The 27,062-nt window shown below is 41.6% G+C and overlaps 2 protein-coding genes across 2 annotated transcripts; both read right to left on the reverse strand.

The window, feature by feature from the left end:
- Positions 1-2,669: 2,669 nt before the first annotated feature.
- LOC147334410 (butyrophilin subfamily 2 member A2-like) lies at positions 2,670-4,721 on the reverse strand. Its single transcript, XM_086287328.1, has 3 exons — positions 4,544-4,721; positions 3,320-3,670; positions 2,670-3,108 (listed from the first exon to the last, which is right to left on the reverse strand). The coding sequence occupies exons 1-3, from the start codon at positions 4,602-4,604 to the stop codon at positions 2,993-2,995; spliced, it is 528 nt and encodes a 175-aa protein (XP_086143454.1). The 5' UTR covers positions 4,605-4,721; the 3' UTR covers positions 2,670-2,992.
- An 8,578-nt stretch (positions 4,722-13,299) lies between these two features.
- On the reverse strand, positions 13,300-22,370 carry LOC147334411 (butyrophilin-like protein 2). The gene is made up of 4 exons (XM_086272039.1): positions 22,299-22,370; positions 14,298-14,657; positions 13,687-13,764; positions 13,300-13,604 (listed from the first exon to the last, which is right to left on the reverse strand). The coding sequence occupies exons 1-4, from the start codon at positions 22,366-22,368 to the stop codon at positions 13,594-13,596; spliced, it is 519 nt and encodes a 172-aa protein (XP_086128165.1). The 5' UTR covers positions 22,369-22,370; the 3' UTR covers positions 13,300-13,593.
- Positions 22,371-27,062: the final 4,692 nt, after the last annotated feature.

Below are 27,062 nucleotides of genomic sequence, written 5' to 3' on the forward strand. Positions count from 1 at the left end.
GCTGTCAGAGAGGAGCCGATGTTGATACTTTTAAAGCATTCATGTCATTTAATGTTTGACCTGATAAATGGTAGGTCTGCAATCTATATTACTGCATAGTGCTTGTTCTACATCTAGCCAGGGCTCATCTTTGAGGGTATTTTTAAACTATGCTAAAATGATTGTAGCCTGTTGGCTAGGAAGTAGTGTTGAAAGTTAGGCAGATCTAGTCCTCCTTTGTTCTTGGTCCTTTAAAGCATTTTTAGACTGATACACGTTGGTGTATCTTTCTAAAGGAATTTATAAATGGTCGTCGGAACAGATCTAAACGTGTCTACTGATTGTTTATTCAGAATCACTAAGAATAAATAATTGAGTCTTGGCAAGACCATAGTTTTTACTGACACAACCTTTCCCATGAGTGATATGGGTAGAGATTTCCACCTAGACAGATCATCTTCTACTTTCTTTATTAAGTGGGATGTGGTTTCATTAATAACATTAATACCTAAATATTTAATATTTCCAAATTGCAGTGGGGTAGAAGAATTTTGGAAGGAGCAATTAATGGGAAAAACTGTTTATCAAATAATATGAAACACTTGAGAACAAGTTTATTAATGTAATTACCTCAGAGAGTGGTTTGTGAGTGTTGGAGAAAAAGTAACACATCCGCATAAAGACTGATCTTATGTTTTACATTTTTTGCACTTAATTACTGTAGCCTGTCTGATTGCTGCTGTTAGTGATTAAATAAAAATTGCAAACAGTGAAGGGGAGACAGAAGCTGGGGGATGTTTGGGCATTTGTGCTGTCACAGGCTGTTGGGCAATTATGTAATATTTTCAACCAGTTTATGAAAGTCTCCAAAACCAAAATTGTGTAAATTTGCAAATATAAATAAAAAATATAAATGTATTTTCTGCATCTAGAGACAATATCGTGGTTTCAATGTTTTTACTACATGTAGTCTATAAAATTAAGTATTCTGCGTGTATTTGTTGATGAGTGCCTACCTTTAATGAAACCAGTTTGGTCCGGTAGTTCTTTAAGGGGGGTTTTGTTCCAACACAGCTGAATCAAATGAATGGCTTGTTATCAGGCCATTGCCAAACTTGATAGCCTGCTGAAGAGGTAATCCAACCATTTGATTCAGCTGTGTTGGAGTAGAGATGCATCTAAAAGCTGCAGGACAGTAGCTCTCGAGAACTGGAGTTGGACACCCCTTACTTAAAAAAACTAACAGTCCAATTGTGATGAATCTAGGACTGCGTCCACACGTACACGGGTATTTTTTAAAAATAGAGATTTTATGTGTACATTTTTTTTAAGTATCCCGTCCACAGGTGCAGTTTTGAAAAATATCTGTCCAATTTAAATGCCAAGAACACAGTCAAATGTTGTCAAGTACATGCCAGATCTTAGCCCTGTGGAAATGTTGTCCAATGAGAAGTCTAGAAGCCTGGGAGGGAAACAGTAAAGAGGGTTTTACACAGTACTTCTGAAAAGTTTTTCTGGAAAAGCATTTAATTCTGTGTTACTTTTCCTTCATGCCTTCATCACTTCAAATGTTAATAACGAAAGACAGTATTTTGGCTGGTGTAGACTCACAACTTAGGAATGAACAAAATCCATACAGCAGGCCTAAATTTAACTTTAAAAAAAATCAAGTTTGTTAAAAACTGACGACGACATCAGTGTGAATGTAGAAGTTCGCTCTGACGCCTCTGTCTTTCTAAATGGAGGTACAGTAACTTTGTGTGCATATATAAGCGTTTAAAAACTGCAGATAGTCAGATTAAATCTCTGTTTTCCTCGTCCACATGTAAAAACTAAGTTTTCGAAACTCTCCACCCCAGCAGGAGTTAATAAACATCTCGGTTTTCAGTGATTGAAAATGCAGTTTACGTTTGGACGAAAGATGCATAGAAAAATCTGTTTTCAAAAAACCCGTGTACGTGTGAACATATTCTAGGAGACTGGTGGAGCTTTGATGAAGGATACTCCCTTTTAGGTTTTACTTTCTTTCTCTCTGCCAGCAGTGGCTGAACACGAGAAAAGAAACAGTTTACAGTCCGTCAGTTAAATTCAATTTTATTTATAGAGGACCAAATCACAACAGCAGTCACCTCCAGGCAATTTTGTATTTAAGGATAAAGACCCTACAATAGTACAGAGAAGACCCCAAAACAGATGATACACTGTGACCAAGCGTTGGGTGACAGTGGGTAGGGAAAACCTTCCTTCATGAGAAATGAAACCTCCAACAAAACCAGAGAGGCGCAATCATCTGCTGCGACTGGTTGGGGTGAGGGGAAATTCAGGAAATATTCATGGAAAATGGAGCAAAGCACAGACAATGGTAGATTCAAAGGATCTCGGCTGATTTAAAGCTGAAAAACATTCGGCTTTTGAAGCCTACCATACAGCAGCATTATAAGAGAGACACAAAGCTGCCACCAAGTGGTCAAACTGGAACACCGCCATCCATAAGTAGGTAAAGGTTTATTCTTGGACATGAATTGAGCTATGGTTTGGGGAAGGCCTTGAAAGGGATTGGCGTCGGTTCCCGGGCCTGGCAGATCCCCATGTACCTAATAGAAGTGAAGAAGTTACAGAATTGAAAAAGGGAGGAAGGGAGGGTGAGGCGCGTAAATGAGAATCAACAGCTTGCAGAACTGGGGGAACCGGAAGGAGCGTGTTGGAGACGTGGTCCTGCTCTTGAAATTCCGCTACTTAATATCCAATAATTATTTTCCCACACACTTTCTGAACATATTTAAAAAAGAAAACCTTCGACTCATTTTAAACATTTTGACTACAGAGCATTGTTAAAGACTAAGCAGCACCTTGAAACAAAATACACACGAACACACTGAAGCTCACAGAGCCACTGATAAACACAATAAAACAGGAGGTTTGACAGAGATGAAACACATTTTACATGATTGAAGTCTACAGCTCATTCTCTACTGCGTGCCCAGATTGGTATAAATCTTGACCTTGTTCTTTATCAAAAAACAACAACAGCAGCAGCAATAAGTAGCACACCTAAAAGTGGCAGGCCAACTTTCAGTCCAACAGATCCATCCTCCTTCCCTCCATCCTCTGTGTCTCCTCCTGGCTGACCTGCAGGTGAGAAACAGGTGTGAGGTGTCAGCTGTCAGGTAGGTGATGAGTGAAGAACAGAACAGAATCCATTTCCTCTTCAAACTGCTGTCAGACATTATCTACTGCACTCTGATCACATCACTCAGACCAGATGCTTTCTTTAGAAACAAACATCAACAACCAGGAAGCAGCTTCACCTCTGATCACACACTCAACTCTACTCACTCACCTGGAGGAACAACTCTCAGGGTGATGTTGCAGATGGGTTTGGTCTTCAGACGAACTTTTGTTGCACTCATGAAGACATGACACTCGTATATTCCAGTGTCATTAATCGTCACATTCTTTAGAATCAAAGACACGTCTCTGTCCTTCATCTGTCTGTCTCGCAGATCCACACGGTTCTTAAAGGATGGATGCTGGTTTTCCAGATCAAGCTTCTCATTCCGATACACAAAAACATATTCTGGTACCAGGTCAGCTCTGCTCCACTCTACAACAATGATGGGGTCCGTTTTATTTGGTACCTGACATGTGAGATTGACATTCTGCTTAGAATCAGCTGTGATGGTTTCCTGGTCTGAAGGAGGAAACAATACAGAGCAGAGAGGTTAAAGGTGAAAATACAACTGTTCACTTCACAGTGAGGACCAAACAGAGATTCCTGAGCTGTATTTCATGTATTTTTAATCATATTTTACATTTAAATCTTAGGTTTTATTCCCTTCTCAAATCAGTTTTTATATACTTTCCTTATTAATCTCACTGCCTTTACGAAAAAGTACTTTGGGTCAATCCCTGTCGTTTTGTATTCATCTGTTTGTTAATGCAAATGACTAATTAGCCAATAAAATGGAAGCAACCAAATGCATTTAGGCATTTAGACATGATCAAGACAACCTGCTGAAGTTCAAACTGAACATCAGAATGATGAAGAATGGTTATATAAGTGACTTTGAATGTAGGATGGTTGTTGGTGCCACATGGGCTGGGCTGAATACTGCAGACAGGTCTGATCTGCTCACAGTCATCGCTACAGAGAATAGTCTGAACAAGAGGAAATATCCAGTAAGCAGCAGTTCTCTGGATGAAGTGGCCCCAAACCTCTTCTTCAACGCCTTTGACATTGTTGTAAGTAAAGAAAATGTGTACAAAAACAAAAATGATTGTAATTTCTTTGAGTTTATTGCAGTTTTTAGCAGTTTGTTGTTGCTGTCGACGTAATACATACAAATTAATAAAATGTGTAACAACATGTAAAAATGTAAAGATAAGCTGTCGTGGACTTTTTTCTATATTAGGGTTCGCTTCAGTCGCAATAAATATCAGGACTGCCAAATGTGTTACTTAGCTACAAGATATAGTCTACTCCATTTCCACACAGCTTCTTACTTCCTCCAATCAATCAATTGTTCTTAGTGTTATTAGTGAGCTGCTGTTATTTTGTACTTACGGGAAAACATGCAGAAAAAAAGCAGCAGAATGCAGCAGAGCGACTCAGTCACTGCACTCATTTTCTCTTCATCCACTTCAAAGTTCAGCTGTTAAAAATCCAAGAATGCTGATATTGTCAGGAAGACAATCTAACACTGTAAATGTCAGGTAACTGATATAAACAGTCTTGCTTTGACTTGAGGTTGAGGGTGTGTGTGCGGTGTAAAGAAACCAGATAGTGGGAAGAGTGAAGCTGAGAGGCGGGAGACACATGTCTGAGCATGAAAGAGAAATAACAGCAAAATAATGAAGTAATTAAAATTTGAGTAAGTGAGCTTGACAGAGCCTCAATTCTCAGCTCAAATGTTTTACATATATCCTCCACAAGTTTTCTTTAACCCTTTAAGACCTACCATAGAACCAAGGCCGCCAGAGCTTACTTTATATTTTTACAGGCTGTAGTGCCATTTAGGGAGCATTTAAAGTTGCTATACATCAATACAACTGTTATAGCCCACATTTTAATAATATGTATGCATTAAGTCCATAGTAACTACATAAATTGCAAAAAAGTGCAATAAACTACAAAAAAATTTAAAATCGTTTTTGTTTTGTTTTTTACATATATTTCTACTTGGAGAAATTTAAGAGGTTTATCCCTCAAAACTTTAAATACAAAAAAGTTGCAAAAAAAGTAGTTTACAACCACAGGAAATTTATTTTGAGTGTCTTCATAGTTTTATTTTTGAGATACACCAATTTTTATATAATGCAGAAAAAACGAAAAACAATCTTATGATGCAAATTTGCAAAGAAAACAGCATGTGCATCAAAATAAACTATTTAAAGCAGTGCAATTTGAGTTCTTAGCATCACAGAAACTATTCAGAAAAGCATAAAGTCAAACATGACTTATAAAAACACCAGTATAGGCTTTTAAGGCCTACAAGTAAAACACATTTTCGGCGAAAATGACGTCACTTCCGGTTTCAGGCAGGTAATGGCGGACATGCGATCGTTCGCGCTTGTCGCTACCCGATCCGTACCGGAAACCCGATCGGTACCCCGCATGCGCAAATCTTACATCACTTCCTCTCTTTGCCAGCATTGCGACATTCAATATATTTGAATGATACGGTTAGCGCCCAGTTAGCTCCTGGCATTTCTCAGCAGCTCTGCCTCCTTTTCGACTACCAGGACATTTAAACAATGGATAATCTGTATACAAACAAATTCATGCTTTTCTTCTCAACAGAGAGCGTTCCCCGATTGAACAACAGCGCCGTAAAATAAGAAGAATGGCGCCTAATTACAGAGTTAATAATACAGACTTTGTAATATGTCACGTGAAGATTCCTCAACCAGATGAAGTGTTTACTGACAATTGACAGTGATAGCAGACATCATCATCAGTATTCCAACAATCCTCTCCACACAGACAAGCATAAACACACTCGACTATCACTAATGCATCCCTTCCGAGCCCTGGGGACCAAAAATGGTCCCGCCCCAAAAAGTGCAATAAAAAGATTATATATTCATATTTTTTTCCACTTTAAATTGGTCAGTCTTTTAAAACTACTTCTCCCTGAAATATTCATATAAAGTTTTAATTATATTTTCGTTGTTTTAACCCTTTAAATCCCAGTTTTATTACATGAGCGCCCTGTTTTTTTTTTACAAAAAACTAAATATTTTCCAAAAAAAACATTTGAAGTAATATTCAATTGTTATTATAATTAGGCCTTTAGATGGACTAAAGATTGGCACCAACATTCATTTCGATCGCCTTTTTGGTTTTTTTTTTTTAGGACCAGAAAATGGTCTCCAGGCGGCAAATGCTCCTCCTCTAGGCCGAAAACAGTGCATCTTGCCGGGGTAAGTCGCGACGATTACCGGGGCACAATCACCGGGGACCCCTTTTTCCAGCACACACGTCCGATACCACGTGATAACAAATACGTCATTCCCTGTTGACTAAAAAAAAAAAAATGCACCCTCTCACGGCCCTAGGGACCGACAATGGTCCCGCCCGATCAGCGGGCCAAGCTGCTGCTGCACCCCGGGAGGAGTGCCTCTCTCGCGGGTATGTGTCGAGCAGCCCCGGGGCAAAGTGGTTGGGTCGCCGCTATTACTATTTTTTTCTAGGAGCACAGTAAATGTAATAAATGGTGATCATGTTTTCACTTTTTGCTTATTAGCACTTATTATTTACTTATTGCTTATTACCACTATATACTATTACCTTGTTGTGTTCTAAAATAAAAAAATATGAAAATAAAAATACAAGATCACTTTGAACAAGAAAACATTTATTTTTAGAACTATATAACAATGAACATATACTGGAATATTTGGAATGGGGAAAGGTATGAGTGAGAGTGGGGGCTGGAGGGGAGTGAGGGGGAATCGGCTGGGGGGGGGGGGGGGGATCGGCTGGGGGGCAGTCCTGCTCAGGTGGAGCAGTTCCTGCAGGTGGTCAGGCTGTGGTCCCTGCATGTCACGTTCCCACATTTGTGGCAGACGCTGTAGACCCTCTTTCTTTTTCCTCGGCACAGCTGACATTGCCTCCTGAGCTTTGGTTTGATGGCTGCAGAGGGACCGGGAGAAGGATCTGCAGCATCGGGAGAAGGATCTGCAGCATCGGGAGAAGCAGCGGCCTGCGCCTGTCTTACAAACTCTGCTGTGAGGACAGAGCGGGGAAGTCGCTCTCTCCTAGCAATGCATGGTTGCACTAAGGCTTCTCCAACCTGCTCTATGTAGACCCTCCTCCTGTAACCTTTATTTCGCTGCCAAGCTGGGTCCACCGCGGTCCACAGGACATAGCCATTATAAAGAGAAATGTCAAGCAGATGGTGGAAAAGGGCTAACAGCCACCGTCTCGTCCGCCTCCTACAGCTGTAGTCGTTAACAGCCTAATAAAAACACAAAACACACACACACACACACACACAAAAACATTAAACCTACGTATATTTTACACAAGAATATATGAGCAAGAATGAATAAATTTGTGCGCAACTGATGCTGACACCTACCTGATCGAGTTTGTCCACACCTCCCTTGCATCTGTTGTAATCCCTTATTATGTGCGGCTTTCTCTTGGGTCCGTCGCAGATTCCTGGAGTCCGGTGTTTGGAGCTCAACAGGAGCACATTTTTGCCGCGGCGAGGGACGTATGAGACGGCCGTATGCGTGGAGGTGAAAGCAAACACGGAGGAAAAAACTCCTCTCCCCCTTGTCTGCAGCAGTTCTGGCGGAAGCTCGGGCTTGTTCTTCCGAATGGTGCCAACCAGGGTATTTGTTCTCCTCAGCAGCTCCACTGACAGAGGGTAGGAAGTAAAAAAATTGTCACAGGTGACGCTGTGTCCCTGTAGCCCCTCCGTCAGCTCCAGAACCACTCGCATACCCTGGTTGGTCTCAGCGCGCCCAGTGGCTGCTTTGCCCGTGTACAGCTGCAGCCTCCAGGCATAAGACGTCTCCACGTCGCACACCGCCCATACCTTCAGTCCATACCTCCCCGGCTTTTTGGGCATATACTGCCTGAAGCTGCACCTCCCTTTGAATCGGACAAGCTGTTCGTCCACGCAAATGTCTTTGTTTGGGAGGAACATCATTTCGAGACGATGGGTCCACATGTCCCAGATCTTGCGAAATGGACCCAGTTTGTCGTCAGAGTGTGTTGGTCTCGCAAGTCTGTCGTCGAATCGCACAGCTCTGGTGATGTGGCGAAACCTTTTCTCCGACATGGTTGCACGAAAAATCACCCGGCCGGATTTCTCGCTCCAGAGGCTGATCGTGGCTTCGTTTCGGGAACGATAAACACCGGCCAGAATTATTAGTCCGACATAGGCACGCAGCTCATCGCTGTCCACGTCCCTCCAGTCAGCCATAGCACGTCTCCCCTGGAGATTGGTCATTGACACGATGTGCTGGATAATGTCATCCGTGAGGAAAAGGGAAAAGCTGGATAGTGGGTCACTGATCCGGGCCAGGGCGTATAAAGTGGGTCCGGTGCGTCCCGTGGCCGCTGGAACGTAGCGGAACGTCTCAGCGTTCGTAGGTGACCACCGTGTTCCATTTTTTGAGATCCACCCCGCTGATTCTTCCTCTCCGCTCTCACTTTCGGACTCCGATCCATATGAGTCGGAACCGGACTCCTGCTCCTCCGTTTCCTCCTCTGAAGAAGTATCCGATTCATCCCCCGAGGATGGGGCACTTTCCTCGCTGTCGGGGTCCATGATGAGTCGCAGGGCTTCCTCCGCGTTGTACCGTCTTGCCATTGTGAAAAAGATTACTCCCAGCTACTGCTCATTCTTATAACCACGGTTTTAGTGCAGCTGCACAAACAACCCGAGCTTGCAGACAAAACAAGTCTAATTTGGCTTTGGTATTCGTTTCATATTTGATTTGTTTACATTGCAGGGTGCACTGAACTGCAGACTTCAAAAGGAGAAAACGTTTTAAATTAGGCACACACTCTTTGATTCTGAGGTTAGACACACACTCCTTTATTTTTTTTAAGACACACACACACACATTGATGATGATCCAAACTCATCATTTGAGCAGAAAGACACTGCTTTGAATGTGGGATTTTCCTCTGTAAAACTTGTATTTTCCAGCAGGCGTCAAATGTGAAACAAGAGCGCCACATGATGGACAAATAAAAAAATTACAATTCTAAGCACACACGTCCGATACCACGTGACAACAAATACGTCATTTCCTGTTGACTAAAAAAAAATGCACCCTCTCACGTCCTAGGGGCCGAAAATGGTCCCGCCCGATCAGCGGGCGAAGCCGCTGCTGCACGCCGGAAATGAGGCTTCGTTTCCCGCAGGTCTGTCTAAGCAGCCCGCTGTTTTCCAGCCGGGATCAAATGTGGAGCAAGGGCGCCACCCGGTGGACAAATAAAAAAATTACAACTCTAAGGCCCATAGACCAAAACGAAACGGAAACATAAGTAATCACCAAGACATTAATGGTAATAATTCTGCAGTGAAAAATAGCGTTTATAATGGAAGTCAATGGGCCAAAAATGGTCCCCAGGGCTCGGAGAGGATGTGTATTGTTAGCTTAGCCACTGAAGCTAATTTAAGGAAGTCAGACTTGAATTTTGAAATGAAATTATGCCAAGTTTTTTTTTAGAGGATTTGGCTATATTCCATTCAACACAGTGCAAATGGCTTGTACCTGAAAACCTAAAGGGACCATTTATGGTCCCAGGGCCACACAGGGGTTGTAATGACGCTAATTCAGTTTACAAAAGGGTTCATTCGCTCGGTCAGCAGGTGGCAGTATCCTCTTACACTGGGGAGTAAACTGCCATTAAACGAACAGAAGAAGAAGAAAACCCCTGCACATGCGTGGTACGGATCGGGGAGTCCTGATCCGTAACTATCTTTTTATTTTTCGTTTTTGTCTACATTATATTGAAATGTTTCATTATTGGAAACATTTTAAGAGATACTTGTTATTCTTAACAGATACTCTGACCCGTAACTATCGTAAAACGCAATTAAAAGTCATAATTCCACACTGAGATTTAATCTGATTCATTACAACTTACTCCCAATCATTCCCATCATGCTGACAATAATGTGGACAATCCTGTAATTTGAACAGCCTCGTCAAGTTTAAGGTGGTCTGGGCACACCTAGCACAAAGGAAAGAGCTGTTTCTGATGTTCAGGTTGCTGTGACATGACATCTTCTGCAAGAGATTGAGGATTTTTCTTCTCTTTAAATATATAGCATATACTCCTTTCCACAGCAGCATTGTCCTCACAGGAAGAACCCTCCTGGGTCATCGGTGATGGGGGGCCTGATGATTGTAGCACATTTGACTGGAAGAGGTCTGTCTGTGTCTGAAAGAGATGCTATTTAGCAATGTGTTTTATGAGGACATGATATTTGTGGCTTTGAACAATGCCAGGTCTTCCTCTGCGCATTGTAAGTCACAAATATCTTTCCAAACTGTATTTCAGGCTTAAGTACAGAGAAACATGTCTGTGAAGAGGATGCACCAAAATCTACCCTCACACAAAGTGGAGCATGTGCCATCTGGGCAACTTTCTGTCTCCTTTTCCATGTCGCAGCCTTGGCCTCTCCAAAGAATTTCAGGATCACCATTTCCATCAATATAGCCTCTTGTGGAAATACCTCTTTCACAGTTTCACAAACTGAATACTTTCAAACTGTGTTGCTCCACTTCACAGACAAGAACAGAACAGAATCCATTTGTTGGATTTGTTCCTGATGGGTGATGGGCACTGCCAGGGCTGCCCTTTGTCACTGATTTTGTTTGCAATTTTTATGGACAGAATTTATAGGCGTAGCCAAGTGGCGGAAGGCTTTCACTTGGGTGGTCTCAGAATCTCATCTCTGCTTTTCGCAGATGATGTGGTTCTGTTGGCTTCATCGGGTGATGGCCTCAAGCTCGCCTTGGAACGGTTCACAGCCGAGTGTGAAGCGGTGGGAATGAGGATCAGCACCTCCAAATCTGAGGCCATGGTCCTGAGCCGGAAAAAGGGTGGAGTTCCCACTCCGGGTCAGGGACGAGTTTTTGCCCCAATTGGAAGAGTTTAAGTATCTCGGGGTCTTGTTCACGAGTGACGGGAGGAGGGAGCTGGAGATCGACAGATGGATTGGTGCTGCGGACGCAGTGATGTGGACCCTATACCTGTTGTGGTGAAGAGAGAGCTGAGTGTAAAAGTGAAACTCTCAATTTACATGTCAATATACGTTCCTACCCTCACCTATCGTCACGAGCTGTGGGTAGTGACAAAAAGAACGAGATTTTGGCTGCATCCAGACTCTTCTCACGGTCAGAGGATGGGCAGCATGGTAGGTAGCACTGTCTTTCTGTGTGGAATTTTCATGTTAGGTAAACTGGTTATTCTAAAGGTGTGAGTGTGAATGGTTGTCTGTGATGTCCTGTGACAGCTGGAGTAGACTCCAGCACCCAGCCCGTGACCCTAACTTGGACAAGTGTAAGCAAATGGATCATCTGAGGATGTTGCAGGAATATAAGCTTACACAAGGTTTTATCCCACCACCCTGCATCAAAAAATAACAATCCTGCTGTTTTCCAGAATATAATGAATCAAAGCCAATTCAATGATGTTCAGAAGCACCAGTAAAATATTCAACTGTGTACAGTTCTGGCCAAAGAAATGTGATTTTCTTTCTCTTTTTTCACTACAAGTCAGTTTTTTATGGCAAAAAGATGGCATTTCAACAATCTGGAGACAAAACCTCATTAGACACATTTCTCTCATTAACTAAACCGGTAAAGCTGGGAAGCGGTGTTTCGTCTGAATGTGGTACAGGTGTCATTGCTGATGAAGGTTGGGGTAACTGACAGAAGATTTAGATTTGCAACTGCTTACAGAAATAATGCCAAAAACATATCCCTTCATATCATATCATATATTTTATTTTATTGCATTCCAGTGTTTTCTAATTTCTGCTACAAAGCTTTGCACTTTTGCTGTAATGAAGCAAATTTCCCACCTGCGGGACTAATAAAGGTCATCTTATCTTATCACTGGAATAAGAAAATCCAGAAAAATCTCTTTGTCCACACTCGCAGGTTTTCCACACATACAAACTGAATGAGGAGCCCACAGCTCTTTTTGGTTGCCCAGTTTCATAGCAGAACAAGTACACTAAGCTCTTTTTGTATTTTTTGGGAGTAGAGCTTTACAATACAACCTATGCTAAGATGGTTTAGTGGGGTTATTCACCCACATCAGGTTAACTGATCATTCTTAAACTAAGTGAAACATTTTAAACATTGCAGCAAAATGAGCAGGCTTCATGTGACCTACTGTTTATGAAAAACTCAGACACTGCCTGATCCAAATGTCTGCAGGGGAATGAAAGACTGGGGTATTCATGCATAAGTGAAATGACTTAATTAGAAATAAAAGTGCATATTTCACTGGTGCCTACAGGCACAGTCCTGTCTGGGCTTGAGCTGAAGTCAGTTACTGTATTTTTACTGTATTCTCCCTCTGGTGGCAAAGGTCAACCTCAGTTACAGACACAGATCTGTGTACAGAAAGAAGTTCAGAGTATCTTCAGAGTAACAACTTTAAAGTCATGTTAGTACCAGGGCTCAGTCTGTTTAACTGAAACAGACTGAAACTGAAATCACAGGAAATAAAACCACACAGAGAGGAGAACTCTGAGCAGAAGGTATTATTTAAATAAATAAAAATGTGTTATAACTCATTACTGCAGGCCTGTGTCTGTCTTTATAAGCTCATGTATTATAAATTTACATTTACGTGTATGCTGTTGGTAATCACTGTGCAATAACAGCCATGCACCAACTGTGACAACCCTCCAGTTAGGCAGTGGTACTCTTCACTCTGTAATAAGAGCTTCCTGGGATTGTCTTTCATCACAGATGGATGTCAGAATGGTGACTTAGAGCCAAGCACACTACACAAACATGATAAGAAGCCAGATTTATAAACCTTTTTCTGTCAGACAGTGATAAGCTGTAATTGTGTTTTTCCCTTAGTACTCATTTTTTTTGATGAATCCAGGGTTTAGATCAAAGTCTAAATCAGATTAAACATTCAGACAAAAAAAGACTTCTCACAGCATTATGCATTATATTCAGCTGTTGTTTTCAGTACACAGTAAAAATGAAATGTTACATTTAAAAAATACAAAATAAATGTAGGACACATGTTACTGCAAAACTTTTCATCTGATTTTTAATGGCTCGTGACATTGCAGAGAATAATGAACAAGCTGGACTTTTGTAGTTCAACAAATAAAGGTCAAGGGTTAAAAGTTACAGTAAATTAACATTTGTTTGCACTGGTGGGAGGGTCCTGCTCAGGTTTGAACGCAGGATCAGTGCTGCTAACCTAAATATTATCAAAACGTGTTGCTTCTCTGAATTAAAACACAATTTGCTATCACTGAATTTTCTATTATAACATCACCTCCTGTTGGTTGATGAGCGTGACGACGAGTGGGTTTGACATTCATTGGAATCTTTCCAGTTGTGGGAATCTTTCAAATCCTGAATGACAACAGTGTTGACTCAGAGTTCAGCTGGAAAATTAAAGATAAACATTTTTTTTAAAATTCCAAGACATTTCAGCTCCAGGCAGGTTTTCTACGGATCAAAACTCACCAACAAGAACAAACAGACCAGCTATAAGTCCAACACATGCAATCATGCTTCCTCCATTGCTGACGCCTCCTTGTAGACCTGGAGGTAAGAAACAGGTGTCAGCTGTCAGGTATGTGATCACAGACCTGAGGCCTGTACTATGACATTCACACGCCATCTTGCAGCTGTCTGCTGATAACTCTGCATTCCTTCACACAGAAAACATCCTACAGCAGAGCCTATAATGAATATAAAGTTTGACATTGAAAAGACATCCACAACAGCCCCTTCAGTGGACCAAAACTGGACATCCAAAAAATACCATATAAAACAACATCACTCTGTTGTTGAGTGGGTTTACTGACGCTGCATGATTTTCAATATTTTCTTTACAAGGAAAGATAAAAATCCCAGTTTGTGATCAGTGCCAACCCCATCCCGTACACCCCCTCTGAACACGCTCTCAGCTGAACTGATAAAACCTGGGTAGATGTTTCAACAGACAGTATACTGGGTAAGTTCAACTTTCTTCATAGTACAGTAGACCCAGCAGCTTTCTACAAAGTCTGATCAACAACCAGGAAGCAGCTTCACCTCTGATCACACACACATACTGAACTCTACTCACTCACCTGAAGGATCAACAACAGTCAGCTGGATGCTGCTGATGGGGGGAGTTGGAATATTAAGACTCTGCCGTTGACGGCATTTAACGACACGACAATGGTACGTTCCAGTGTCGTTCGCCCTCACATGCTTCAGAATCAAAGACACGTCTCCATCTTTGATCTCCCCATCCTGCAGATCTACCCGGTTCACAAAGGATGGATGCTGGTTGTCTGGATCAATTCGCTTCTCTCTGTAAAAAAGAACATAATCTGTCCCGAGGTCAGCCCTGCTCCACTCTGCTACGCAGATGGACGAGGTGTTGTTTGGAGCTCGACATGGCAGAGTGACGTTCTGTCCGGGCTCAACCGTGATGTTTCTATGGACTGAAAGAGGAAACAACACAGAGCAGAGAGGTTAAATGGATCAAAGTACGACTGTTTACCTATCCAGCAGCCAATCAGAGGAAGAATCTAAGAGAAAAAGGTTTTCCTCCACACGTGCATGAACTCAAAGCACGGCTTTATTAACAGAAAGGAAAAGGGCGATACAAAAGTACACTGGGATGAACTAAAACTAACTCACAAGGAGGCACAGGGAAATCACTGGGAAACGCACACAACACTGAGGGACGACGCGACATGGAACAGAGGGAGACTTTGACATAAATACACAGAAGATAATGAGGGAAGTGGAATCAAACAGGGAACACAGCTGAGGAATTTACACATGACAGGATGGAGAGGACACGAAACTAAAAACACTGACACCAAGATGCGGACCTTAAACGTAACACAGGAAATTTAGAGAGAATACAAGAAACTCAAACTAAGACACTAAACTAGGGCAACTAAGTGAACTTAGAACAAATCATAATAGAAAATCACAAGGACACAAGAAAACTCAAAGTGTAAGATCCTGACACTGTTAATAAATATACTCTCTCGGGAGCGAGTTGTGTGTTTGATGTGCAGTGTGGATATATTTATATTTCACATTTGAAAACAAAGCCACTCTGTAAAAATACCCCTGCATTCAAAATGTTGCTGAAATTTGGAAACATGCATGTGCTAAATCTTGAATAAAAGTTGTCACTGAAGGAAACATTTTATAATTATATAACATTATGTAACATTTAAAGGGTCTCATTGATATTTAGGGCCATATTTACAAAGAAACAAAAAAACTTGTAGGCTGTTAAAAAGGTTGGGGTGAGAGAAGGAAGACAGGATAAAGACATGCTATGATTCAATGCAAAGAGGTCTATTAACACATAGTGAGTGAGAAAGGTGACTGGTGACTGGACCAGGTGAATTAAGAAGCAGAAAGTTAGCGGCCATCCAAGTCTTTATGTCTTTAAGACATTCCTGCAGTTTAACTAATTGGTGTGTGTTATCTGGCTTCATGGACAGATAGAGCTGGGTGTCATCAGCATAGCAGTGAAACTGTATGCTATGTCTTCTAATGATGCTGCCTAAAGGAAGCATGTATAATGTAAACAGAATTGGTCCTAGCACTGAACCCTGTGGAACTCCATAATTGACCTTAGTGTGTGAAAAGGACTCTCCATTTACATGTACAAACTGGAGTCTATTAGATAGATATGATACAAACCACTGCAGTGCAGTACCTGTAATACCTACAGCATGTTCTAATCGCTCTAATAGGATATTATAGTCGACAGTATCGAACGCTGCACTAAGGTCTAGCAGGACAAGCACAGAGATGAGTCCACTGTCAGAGGCCATTAGAAGATCATTTGTAACCTTCACTAAAGCTGTTTCTGTGCTGTGATGAGCTCTGAAACCTGACTGAAACTCTTCAAATAAGCCATTGCTCTTGACGAAGGCGGTCCCACTTTTCTCCTCTCCTCCTCTCCCTTAGCTTCCCTGCTTAGCCTTTTATGTCCTTGTCTAGTCTCGTGTTTTTTGTATTACTTTACCCTGGAACATTCTCTCACAGTCTGTTCTCTAAAACCTAAAAGAGGAATTATGGATTTGATCAACTGGTCCCTAAATGCAATTGACACCCCTTTCTCAACGAGAAGTTTGGGCTTGGGTGAGCCTAAGTGCTGAAGATATCTACCTATTCGGAACCATGGTAACAGGCGTTCTGGCTGATCAGAGCTGGCTTGGCCCTGACTTATCGAAGATTTAAGAAACCCCCACAAGGCTGCCCGCTGGGATTGAAACGATGGGAGAGGCGTGAGTTTCTCAAAATGGGCTCATTGAGTGCAGCATGGATAAGATCTTGGAAAAGCTACGGCTGCTGCGAATATTCATAATAAGATCTCTGAGTGCAGACTGGATTACACCTTGGGGAGGCTCACTGTGGTCGTGAGTTCTCAGAATCGGCTCTTTGAGCACAAGAATGACAACATCACAGAACGCAAGTATGGCGAAGCTCACGGCTCTCCAACGGGAGATTGAGAGACCAGTGTTGGACTGTAGAACTGCTTTAAAATTCATATGAGTTGTTCGCACTAAAGTAAAAACCACCATCACTTCATGCGGATACCCTTTCGGTGCCAGCTGCGGTTGCAAGGCTGGAGCCGAACAAAAAACACCCTGATAACGACTGTGTTTAGACTGTTCCTTCCCATTCCATGCAAGGCCACCTGGGTTGGCTGGCAGACTGTTTACTTAGCCTAGCAGGGCGAAGGACACTGTCTCAGCTGAACTCTGGACACGCGCACACATACATATACACTGATATGCACACACTCATCCCCCCTCCCTTTCCAAGCGCCTTCGATGCTTGTTCCTTCCTGGGAACACGGCGGGTCTGAGCCCGCGGTGGAATGGTAGCGCTGGGCAGGATGGCTGCTGTGTTTGGGTCGGATTACTCTTCACCCCCCACCCGACCCTGTGGCTTGTCACGTGTTCCATACTGTTGTGCTCTGGACATTTATGTGCTTTTTTGTGCAGAGGAGTTTTTTTGTTTCCTGTTCTCATGCTATCCTCCCAGGAGCCCAACAAGAGTAGAGGTCTCTTTTTTTCCTCTTGTACTTTCCCATTGTAGTGTATATTTCAGCGTTTGTTTTCTGTAACGCTACCGATCTCCGACCTGTATCCCCATGTGATGTCTGTGTTGTGTGTGTAAGGGCCGGGGGGGGGGGGGGTGTCCTATTTCACTGCAGGAAGGTTGGAGATTGGCCTATAATTAGCTAAGACTGCTGGGTCTAGAGATGGCTTTTTGAGTAAAGGTTTAACTACAGCCACCTTGAAGGCCTGTGGTACATAGCCGATTATTAGAGATAGGTTGATCATATTTAAGATCGAAGAATTAATTAATGGCAGGACTTCTTTGAGCAGTTTTGTAGGAATGGGGTCTAAAAGACACGTTGATGGCTTGGAGGAAGTAATTATTGAAGTTAACTCAGAAAGATCAATTGGAGAAAACATCAATGGTACTAAGAGTAGCTGTCACGGACCCGGCTCTGGAGGACTCGGGGGTCCTTGAGCAGTTTTGAATGTTGTTGTTATTATTATTATTATTAGTAGAGATGGACCGATCCGATATTACGTATCGGTATCGGTCCGATACTGACCTAAATTACTGGATCGGATATCGGAGAAAAATAAAAAATGTAATCCGATCCATTAAATATCACAAAAGCACCTCACAAAACTTGCAACACGCCGTAACTCACCTCAGAACGTTAGCAGTCGGAGCAGTATGCATCACGTGATAGAGCGGCTGTGGCATGCGGGACCCGTCGGTGGTCTGGATAGCATTTGGAGCTTCGCTAGCAACCTGGCATTTCATCTACGACAAAGTTATCCCCGAGAGAAGTAAAGCAAGTGTGTAAGTCCATCTCTGAATGTTTGTAAAGCATTCCCACGTTAAGCTTAACGAGCGACTGCCTCTCGCTCTCCGGCTGCTACTTCAATCGTGAAACTGCTTAAATGATCAGCTGATCGGCTTTTCTGTCGCGAGTCCGTCTCTCATTTGTTTTTGGTCCACTTTGCGCCAGAAAGAGCAAACCAGCGGCTGAACAACAGCAGCACGTTTAAGCTTGATAAGCTGTTGTTACAATTTATTTAAATATTAATTTCTACACCAGGATCTTTTTCTACGTAGCTGACGGCTGGTAACTGTGCAGGGGCGGATCTAGCAAAGTTTAGCCAGGGGGGGCCGATAGGGCATGAACAGGGAAAAGGGGGCACAAAGACATACTTTTCTTTCTTATTCTCATTTAAAATGTCGAGCTTTTAATAAATAATTATCTGACACCCAAAGTTTTAATTTGATGTAAAATGAATAGAAATCAATTACTGTATATAGTGATTAAGTCTAATATATATATACCTAGTAAGCTATAGTACTTTTTACTTTGGGAAGGTACCATCTGTGCAGTCTGCAATTTTGTTGAAGAAAGATGTTGAATCTATTTAATATTTCTTGAAAAATAATTGATTTCTGTGCATTTTTTTTCACACTGCATCAAATTAAGGTTGATTACGTCGATTAAGCATCATGAGGTGGCGCGTGAGGGGTGGTTCCCTATTTTTTATTTATTTATTTTTGTTGTTGCTGGGAGTTGGAACCCTATTAGTTAGGTTGCTTAATATTTACGCTAAGTACTCTTTAAAATACCAGAATAGGGAGGATGGTGTAGGTCTAAGTTTATTAGATTGATCAGTATTGCTGAACTATGAAATATTTTTTTTGTATACAGGTATAACAGAATAGCTTTAGTGTAGTTGTTGTTTTAAACTTGAGTATGAACTTATACAAAATGCAGCAAGATATTTTAAAAAACAGTTTTGTTGATTAAAAAACACTATATCGGATTCATATCGGTATCGGCAGATATCTAAATTTATGATATCGGTATCGGACATAAAAAAGTGGTATCGTGCCATCTCTAATTATTAGTAGTAGTAGTATTATTATTATTTGGTGATGTGTGTGTTTTTCTGCACAATGCTGTGTTAGTCTGTGTTCCACTCGTATGTATAGGCAGGGTGTGGGTGTGTAGGTGTGTATGTCTGTGGGTGTGGCTGGAGGATGGAGCACAGCCACCTGCAGGCCTGATGGGTGTGGCCCTGCGGGAGGACTGGCCACACCTTAAGTTTCTGCCACACCTGTTGGTGATCAGGGCTCGTCGGGGGAGCTACTTAGGAGAGTGTTGGAGCTCCCACCGGTGCGGGATCATTGAGTTATCGTACTAAGTTAGTGTGTGTCTCAGCATATGTCAGTGCTGTTCATATATGCCCGCCGAAGGTTAGTGTTGACGGCTGCTTCTATGGTTTCCCTGCAGGAGGAAGAGTGGTCCAGAAAGGCAGCACGCACGGGGTGTGCAGAAACACAACAGCGGGGAGCACGAGCACAGACGTCGGGGGGAAGCACGCACACAGGGTTCAAGGGAGCAACGGGGAGTTATTGTGTTTACAGCTTTTCACTGTAAATAAAGAGCACTGTTTGCATCGCAGAGTCTGCGTTTTGGGTCCTCCTTTCCCCACATCCCCACGGTCCACCAGCCAGACCATGACAGTAGCTGTAGACAATATTACATCTGTGGGATGATTGTTGGTATTTTTTTTCTCTAATGATAAAAATTTTAGTTGTGAAAAAGTTCATGAAGTCATTACTAGTTAACGTTAAAGGGATTGTTGGCTCAAAAGAGCTCTGACTTTTTGTCAGCCTGGCTACAGTGCTGAAGAGAAACCTGGGGTTGTTCTTTTTTTTTTTTCAATCAGTGACGAATAGTAAGATGTTCTGGCTTTGTGGAGGGCTTTCTTATAAAGCAGCAAACTATTTCTCCAGGCTAAATGATGATCCTCTAGATTTGTGACACGCCATTTCCTCTCCAGCTTACGAGTCATCTGCTTTAGGCTATGTGTTTGAGAATTATACCACGGAGTCAGGTACTTCTGATTAGAGACCTTAGTTTTCACAGGAGCTACAGTATCCAGAGTCGTACGTAGTGGTAAATGGCCTGTATTTATATAGCGCTTTACTAGTCCCTAAGGACCCCAAAGCGCTTTACATATCCAGTCATCCACCCATTCAAACACCGGTGATGGCAAGCTACATTGTAGCCACAGCCACCCTGGGGCGCACTGACAGAGGCGAGGCTGCTGGACACTGGCGCCACCGGGCCCTCTGACCACCACCAGTAGGCAACGGGTGAAGTGTCTTGCCCAAGGACACAACAACTGAGACTATCCAAGCCGGGGCTCGGATACCTTCCGATTACAAGGCGAACGCCCAACTCTTGAGCCACGATCGCCAGTGAGGAGGTAAAATTATTAACAAGATAATCGACCTCTGTTGGGGTAGCGTTCAGATAGCTGCTCTGCTCTGTGTTGGTACAGGGCATTGAAGATGATAACAGTGGGTGGATTATATTCTTAAACTTAGTTACAGCACTTTCAGAAAGACATCTACTGTGATAAAGTCTACTCTCCACTGCTGTGTAATCAATTATTGTAAATGTTATCAGGAAATGATCAGACAGGAGAGGGTTTTCAGGAAACACTGTTAGATGTTCAGTTTCTATGCCATATGTTAAAACAAGATCTAGAGTGTGATTAAAGTGGTGGGTGGGTTCTTTTACGTTTCGAGAGAAACCAATTGAGTCGAATAACAGATTAAATGCCATGTTGAGGCTGTCACTTTTAGCATCTACATGGATGTTAAAATCACCGACAATAATTATTTTATCTGAGCTGAGAACTAAATCAGATAAAAAGTCTGAGAAATCAGGCAGAAACTCTGTGTAAGGCCCAGGTGGACAATAGATGATAACAAAAAAAAAAAGTTGTGTCGCGCTGTTGGGGAGATTTGCGGAATTTTCTAAGTTGTGGCAGGATGCTAGATCATGGCTTTCAATGTCGTTTTGAGCACTAAAGGCTCTTCCTAGGGCAGCTGCTACTTTCACTTCACTGTCTGCCTTTAACTGATAGTGTTTAGTTTTCTCCTCCTCCAACCTTGCTTTTGTTTCCAATTCCTTTAATTTCCACTCAATTTCCATTTGTCTGATCTTGGTTTCTTGTGCCAGTATTTCTTCTGTGGCTTTTGGCTGCAAGTTCAGCTTCTGCTTCCACCTCATGACTGCCAGTAGAATCTGCCTTTGAGTATGCAACCGAACCATCTGGGAATGATGTTTCAGTTTCGGTATTACCAAACACAGAACCATATTCCCCTTTGTTTAACATCACTTGTACTCTTTCCCTTTCAATATTTTCCTGTCGTTTAGCAATGACTTCACAAATGTTAGTTGTAAGCACTGCACAAGCATCTGTTCGTTTAACAATGTCTGGAATCATGGATTGGCTGCTAGAATGGGTTCATAATGCCGTTGTACTACAGCGTGCTTATGTCTTATGTCATGACTGCCATTATTTAGCTCTTCAGGTGAGCCAAAATTTTTAACTTTGTTCTGATTTCTTTAGCTGCCTTCTTCCAAGTGTCATAAGTCATAATAATGCCTTCTCATTTTTCCCAGGAAAAGTACAGTTTAAAACATGTACCTTAATTTTGTCTTGTATCACGCTGCTTCACGCTTCATTGAGAGCTGCATTGTGGCACATGTGAGCCACAAAATTGGGTCTGAGCTGGAAGTGCAGCTTGTGGCTAACTACGTGACAGGTCCCTCTGCTGGACACTACCCATAGCTATGCAGGCTTATATCAAGAAACAAAAACTGACCTTTACAAAAATTATGTTGCCGTTTAAATTCTCCTAAATATTACAAAAATACTTTGTTATAAATAAATAATACATAAGCTATAAATTATTAATTCAAAACATCATTTACAACTTTTTAAAATGTTTATTTATTTATTTTTTGTGTAGATGCCTCACTCTGTAAACCTGATCTTCCTCTCGCATTATAGTTTTTTTTAGCACAAGTTTTAAAGTATCCATGAACACAGACTGACAGGCATTTTCAAAAGACCGGAAAATATAAAACAGCAGTGTTATCGCATATTCACTCCTGCAGCTTAAAGCCTAACAGTTGCAAACACACTTGCGGAATGAACTGGTTTCCTGTTCCAGACCCTGCTCAGACTCACCTGCAGAGACCAGCAAGACGCAGGCAGACAGCAAACCGCAGCAGAGTGACGCAGATGTACCAGCAGACATCTCTCCTCCTTCAGCCTTGAAAAACTTTTAACTTCCTTGATGACAGACGATTTAACCTTCGAGGGGGCGTGGCCACTGATAGAATCTAGAAACAGTGCATGAGGAGGAACAGATGTTTTACATTGATCGGTTGTTTAATTTCTTTAAGATGTTCAAACTTTGTGCCCTTCACTGTTTCTCTGCGTGATTAAAAACCTCTGATATCTGTCACCCTCTATGTTGCTGTCTTGAGCCATATGTCATCTCTATATATTTTGCCTCCAAGCAGCCAGACTTTATTGTGATGTTTTAAAGTGGCCTTGAGGAATAGTTCTTCAATCATTCTTCCTCACCATTTTCAGCTGTTGTTGCTTGTTAAGCCACTTAAGACTGACCCTTCACTAGCACGCTGTCGCCAAAACACATTTTTTTTCGCAGCTGCTTAAAACAGATGCCATGATGTTTGCTTAATTGTCTAAGTACTGATGATAATGCAAGATTTTCTTGATTGGTGCTTGCGTTTCAGTAAAACCATGAAAAAAAACAACAACCTGAAATCAGCATGAAAACACTATTTAAAAAATAGCTTTGTCATTTCTGATTATTACAAAAAATAGTTTTGTTGTCCTGTTTTATTCATTTGGGCTGTTTGCACTTTCTTAGCAAACACTGCAGCTGGTGCAGAGGAACCTGCATTCAGGTTTGATGTGCAGCAGTAGAGTGAAGTGCAGGCCTGCAGGTAACATGTAAAAACATATTTGCAGTGTAGTGTAACACTGCGGTGTCACCAGACTTCTGTAGAAATAAAAAGTGGAATGTGTACATGTTATCAGTGGACTCATTGTTCTGCTCCTTGAGATGAAGTCGTGTCTGAACTTGAGCTGCATTTTTCCACTATGGTTTTAAAGTGACTTTTCACACAAAGTCACTTTAAAAGGAAGCTGGCCCAGGCTCATAAAGGACCAGTGGAAGCACGGTTGGCTCCATCCTGTTGGCTAGTTGATCCCCAAAGCCCAGCAGTAAAGCTCAGTCTGGTGTTCTGAGGGGACCATACAAAAGTATAGCCACCAGGACTCCAACAGGAGCAGAAGAGACAGCTGCCAGTTGGCTGTGGGTTACAAGTGGTGGTGATTGGGTAAAGCTGCTGGGACAGGGCTGGATCATCTAGGTAAGGACGTGTAATGTTGAGAGGCCCGAAACACCCATAGAACCCAGGAAACATCACTTATGATGTGTACCAGTATGACCACTAGATGCGCCTTTCAACAGATCAAAGCTCACTGGTGTCAAGTTTGTCAGTGTGGCAGGCAAGGGTAGGACCCGAACACATAGGAGGAAGTAAATAACTTAAGCAACAGCTCTATTTGCTGTGAAACGGAACTAAAAAATAAAGTACAAAGAAACACTAAAAGTAGCAAACAAAAGATAAACTAGAAACAAGGACTCTTGTAAGCAAGGAACTTGGCATAAACAAGAGAACATGAAAAATGCAGTAACAAGCAGAGGGAGACTGATATACACATGATAACGATAGGATGGGAAAAGTAGAAACACAGGAGACACAAATCAGACATAACGACAAAGGGGAAGCGAACCTGAACAAAGTGCATACAGGACAAGAGACAAATCAAAATAAGACTGGAAACACACTGACAGAGACTCTGACACGCAAGCTGGACAAAGAAACTGGGGAGACAAGAGTAAACACGGGGACAAGACTGACTAAATATAGAAGATTAGACAACTAAGGCCACTAATAACAGAAGGCTAACAGAAACACACTTTAAACTTGGCAAATGAATAACCAGGAACCTAAGAATTATAATATTTTTTTAAAACGAACACCACAATGTCCAGAACTAGAAAATACTGAGTCACAGACGTAATGAGACTGGCAGTTTGTGGCTCTGTCTGCTACTCCCGGCACCCAGCAAGGCTGTTTCAATCTGGGACTGATGGGTCTCGCTCCACCCACCAGCAACCCAGAACACGTGCAGAAGGAAGGCTGAGTAAAGGGCAGAGGTCATCGCATCATGAAATTAATCAAAAGAAAGATCCATAGCTGACATCATTACATTTTTATTGTGATTTCTTCAAGATTCACAAGCTTTATTGTCATATACACCAAAAACACAAGTGGTTACGCAGAGCAATGAAAATCTTGCTTTGCCAGTTCCCTTCACAAAACTAAATAAATAATAAATAACAACTAAACCCAAAGTAAACTTAACTCTGAGCATAGAAAATAATAAAACAAGTGCTTTGTAGCACTTGTTAAATCCAAAATTTTCTCATCTTTTTGGGAAGAAGAGTCGTTGATGATCTGCTGTGTGTTATGGGTCCATGTGAGATGCTCAATGAGGATGTTGGTGCCGAGGAATTTGAAGGTCTTCACTCTCACGCTGAACAGTTCATTAGCTGATAAAATTAAATGAATCAAACAGAATTCAAATAGACTCTCACACATTTAAGCAACCCCATAACAGAGTCTATGTTTTCTAATCCTTCTTCTACTTCTCTAATACTGATTAAATACATGTTTTATGACCATTTGTACTTCAAATATAAGGGGATTCAGGTCATGCTGTTTCCTCTGGGAGTTAAAGGTAGACTGTGCCGGTGTTTTCATCTGCAGTTACTTTAACATGGCGCAGTGTGTGTTTTGCTTTCTTTGGGACAGGTTCAGCTGGATTGCAGTGCTGTAACGAATCAGAATCAGAGGCTGACTGAACTGACTGTGGATGAAAAGGTTGGATAAATACAGCCAGCAGGGGGCAGCACTCTGACTTTGTTTATGTTTATGTTTATCCTTGGCAAACATAAATAGAAGAATAATCTATTCAATCTATTCATGCTGACTGTATAACACATTTCTTCTATGTGTGTTGCATCTGTACTTCTTGCACTTGTTATATGCATGCTGTGTCTTCCTGCACATTCTGGGCACACACACTGCAGCTCTTCTTCACGTTGCTGCTGGATCTAGAACACACTTCTCCTGATCCGGATGAATTTTTCAGTGGAATCTGTGATTAAGAGTTTAATGTCCTGCATATGTTGCCTGCACATGAGTAACCATCATTTGTGTCGGCCCTGCATGCAAAACATTGGCAGTCATGCAGGGTGGATCATTCCTTAAAAAATATAATATAATGAAATCTAAACAGGGACTATCACTTTTCTTTAATATTTGTTTAAGTGATGTCTTGAAGCACAGAATATTATATGCACATTTATATACCCAAATATTATCAGTTCTTTGATCTAAGTGTTCTTTCAGAGCGCTGCAGAATTATTGAAAGTGTCAAAAACAAAACAGAGTAAAAAAGTTTAGCATCATTTCTTCACTCACAGCAGGCAACAGCTGACCCCAGGCCTGCGTCTGAGTGCAATGAGTGAAAGAGGTGTTCCTAATAAACTGGCTCCTCCCTCACAGCTGTTTGTAGACTAAAAGTGAGCTCTGGGTGTTTTGTAAATACAGAGTCTAAGCCCGTCTTACTCAGTCCTCCTCTATCGTGCAGACACTGATCACAACCTCAGCAGCAGCTCAGCACTGAAATGTGGATTGTCTCCTGCGTCCTCATTGGCTCTCTGGCCTTTTCTTTGCCAGGTGAGTTCCATGTGTGTTCATACTGCCCGCTTCATCATTTTAAAACTTGAAACATGATTTTTTTTTTTTTTTGAAAATGGAGTGTTTATTTAACCTACTAACAGAATTTAAAATAAAACAAATCTATATTAATTTGCATATTTGAATTTTTATTATATTTGCTAGCGTCTGGTATTTTTTTAAACTCTATTTCCTTAAAAATGGTGTAGAAGTCTCAAAAAAATAACAAAAACTTAACTAAGAGTTAAGGAGTTATTTTTCTGAAGGGCCGGGTCATTGTTCAGGACACTCAGCAATTATTTTTATCAATAAATATCTTTAATAATATTAAGTAAAGAACAAATTCAGGAGACAGAGTCTCCAATAAAAACAGGTTAGGAAGCCAGCCTTTGCATTGTTTTCTAACCAGGTTTAGGATTTAAGCCATAAGATTTTAAAAATGCTGGAATAAAGTTGTTTCTTGCTCGATTTCTTGCTTCCTTGCCTATCAATGTACAATGAAGACCATTTGTCTGCTCCAGTGGTCTGTGGAATCTTACAGATCTTGTTTCTGAAGTACTGATTGATCAGCGAGGGTTTGGACCTATTTATCACTGACACGAAGATTAGGTCTGCAGCATTTGTTGTCATGGTGAAAGTATTTTAAAATGCTGACAACACTCAAAAAAAGAAGATTTTCTGCTTCAAACAGAAAAAAATATTAATTGAAGACTGAGACCAACTGAAAACCACATATAATTCTGTAAAGGTCGATAACAATGAAAGAAAAGACACCCTGGCTTCATGCTTCACTACTTTAACATGTGGACTGCTTTGTGGATGTGACTCATATTCAGTGCTTTCTGTAGAAGCCACAGTGGTTTCTGGTTATAGCTTTCTTTGTTATCTATGCCTTTATTTTACATTTTCTTTCTTTATTACTTGTAAGTAAACATGAGGAGGAAACTGTGTCAGGTTTATCTCACAGGATGTCTGTTTCTGGTTTGGTGGATGGATGCACATGAGCGATTTTCTCAGACCCTGTAATTTCTCCAGGAACACGAGATGCTGCAGCATTTTGTGAAAGTCGCATGACTTTGATAGAAGTGTCATATGTAATCGATCT

Source organism: Aulonocara sp. 'chitande type north' Nkhata Bay, linkage group LG3 (genome assembly GCF_057382095.1).
Source record: "Aulonocara sp. 'chitande type north' Nkhata Bay isolate Kocher_YH1m ecotype deep benthic linkage group LG3, A_spYH_male_GT1.1, whole genome shotgun sequence".
NCBI lineage: Eukaryota > Metazoa > Chordata > Actinopteri > Cichliformes > Cichlidae > Aulonocara > Aulonocara sp. 'chitande type north' Nkhata Bay.

What these genes read in the sequence shown, in the direction of transcription:
- LOC147334411 (XM_086272039.1), bottom strand. Translation starts at nt 22,368, where the DNA reads ATGTCTGCTGGTACATCTGCGTCACTCTGCTGCGGTTTGCTGTCTGCC. An exon ending in CGTCTTGCTGGTCTCTGCAG is followed by an intron (nt 14,658 to 22,298) that starts GTGAGTCTGAGC and finishes TTCCTCTTTCAG; the next exon opens with TCCATAGAAACATCACGGTT. An exon ending in GACTGTTGTTGATCCTTCAG is followed by an intron (nt 13,765 to 14,297) that starts GTGAGTGAGTAG and finishes TCTTACCTCCAG; the next exon opens with GTCTACAAGGAGGCGTCAGC.
- LOC147334410 (XM_086287328.1), bottom strand. Translation starts at nt 4,604, where the DNA reads ATGAGTGCAGTGACTGAGTCGCTCTGCTGCATTCTGCTGCTTTTTTTC. An exon ending in TTTTTTCTGCATGTTTTCCC is followed by an intron (nt 3,671 to 4,543) that starts GTAAGTACAAAA and finishes TTCCTCCTTCAG; the next exon opens with ACCAGGAAACCATCACAGCT. An exon ending in CCTGAGAGTTGTTCCTCCAG is followed by an intron (nt 3,109 to 3,319) that starts GTGAGTGAGTAG and finishes TCTCACCTGCAG; the next exon opens with GTCAGCCAGGAGGAGACACA.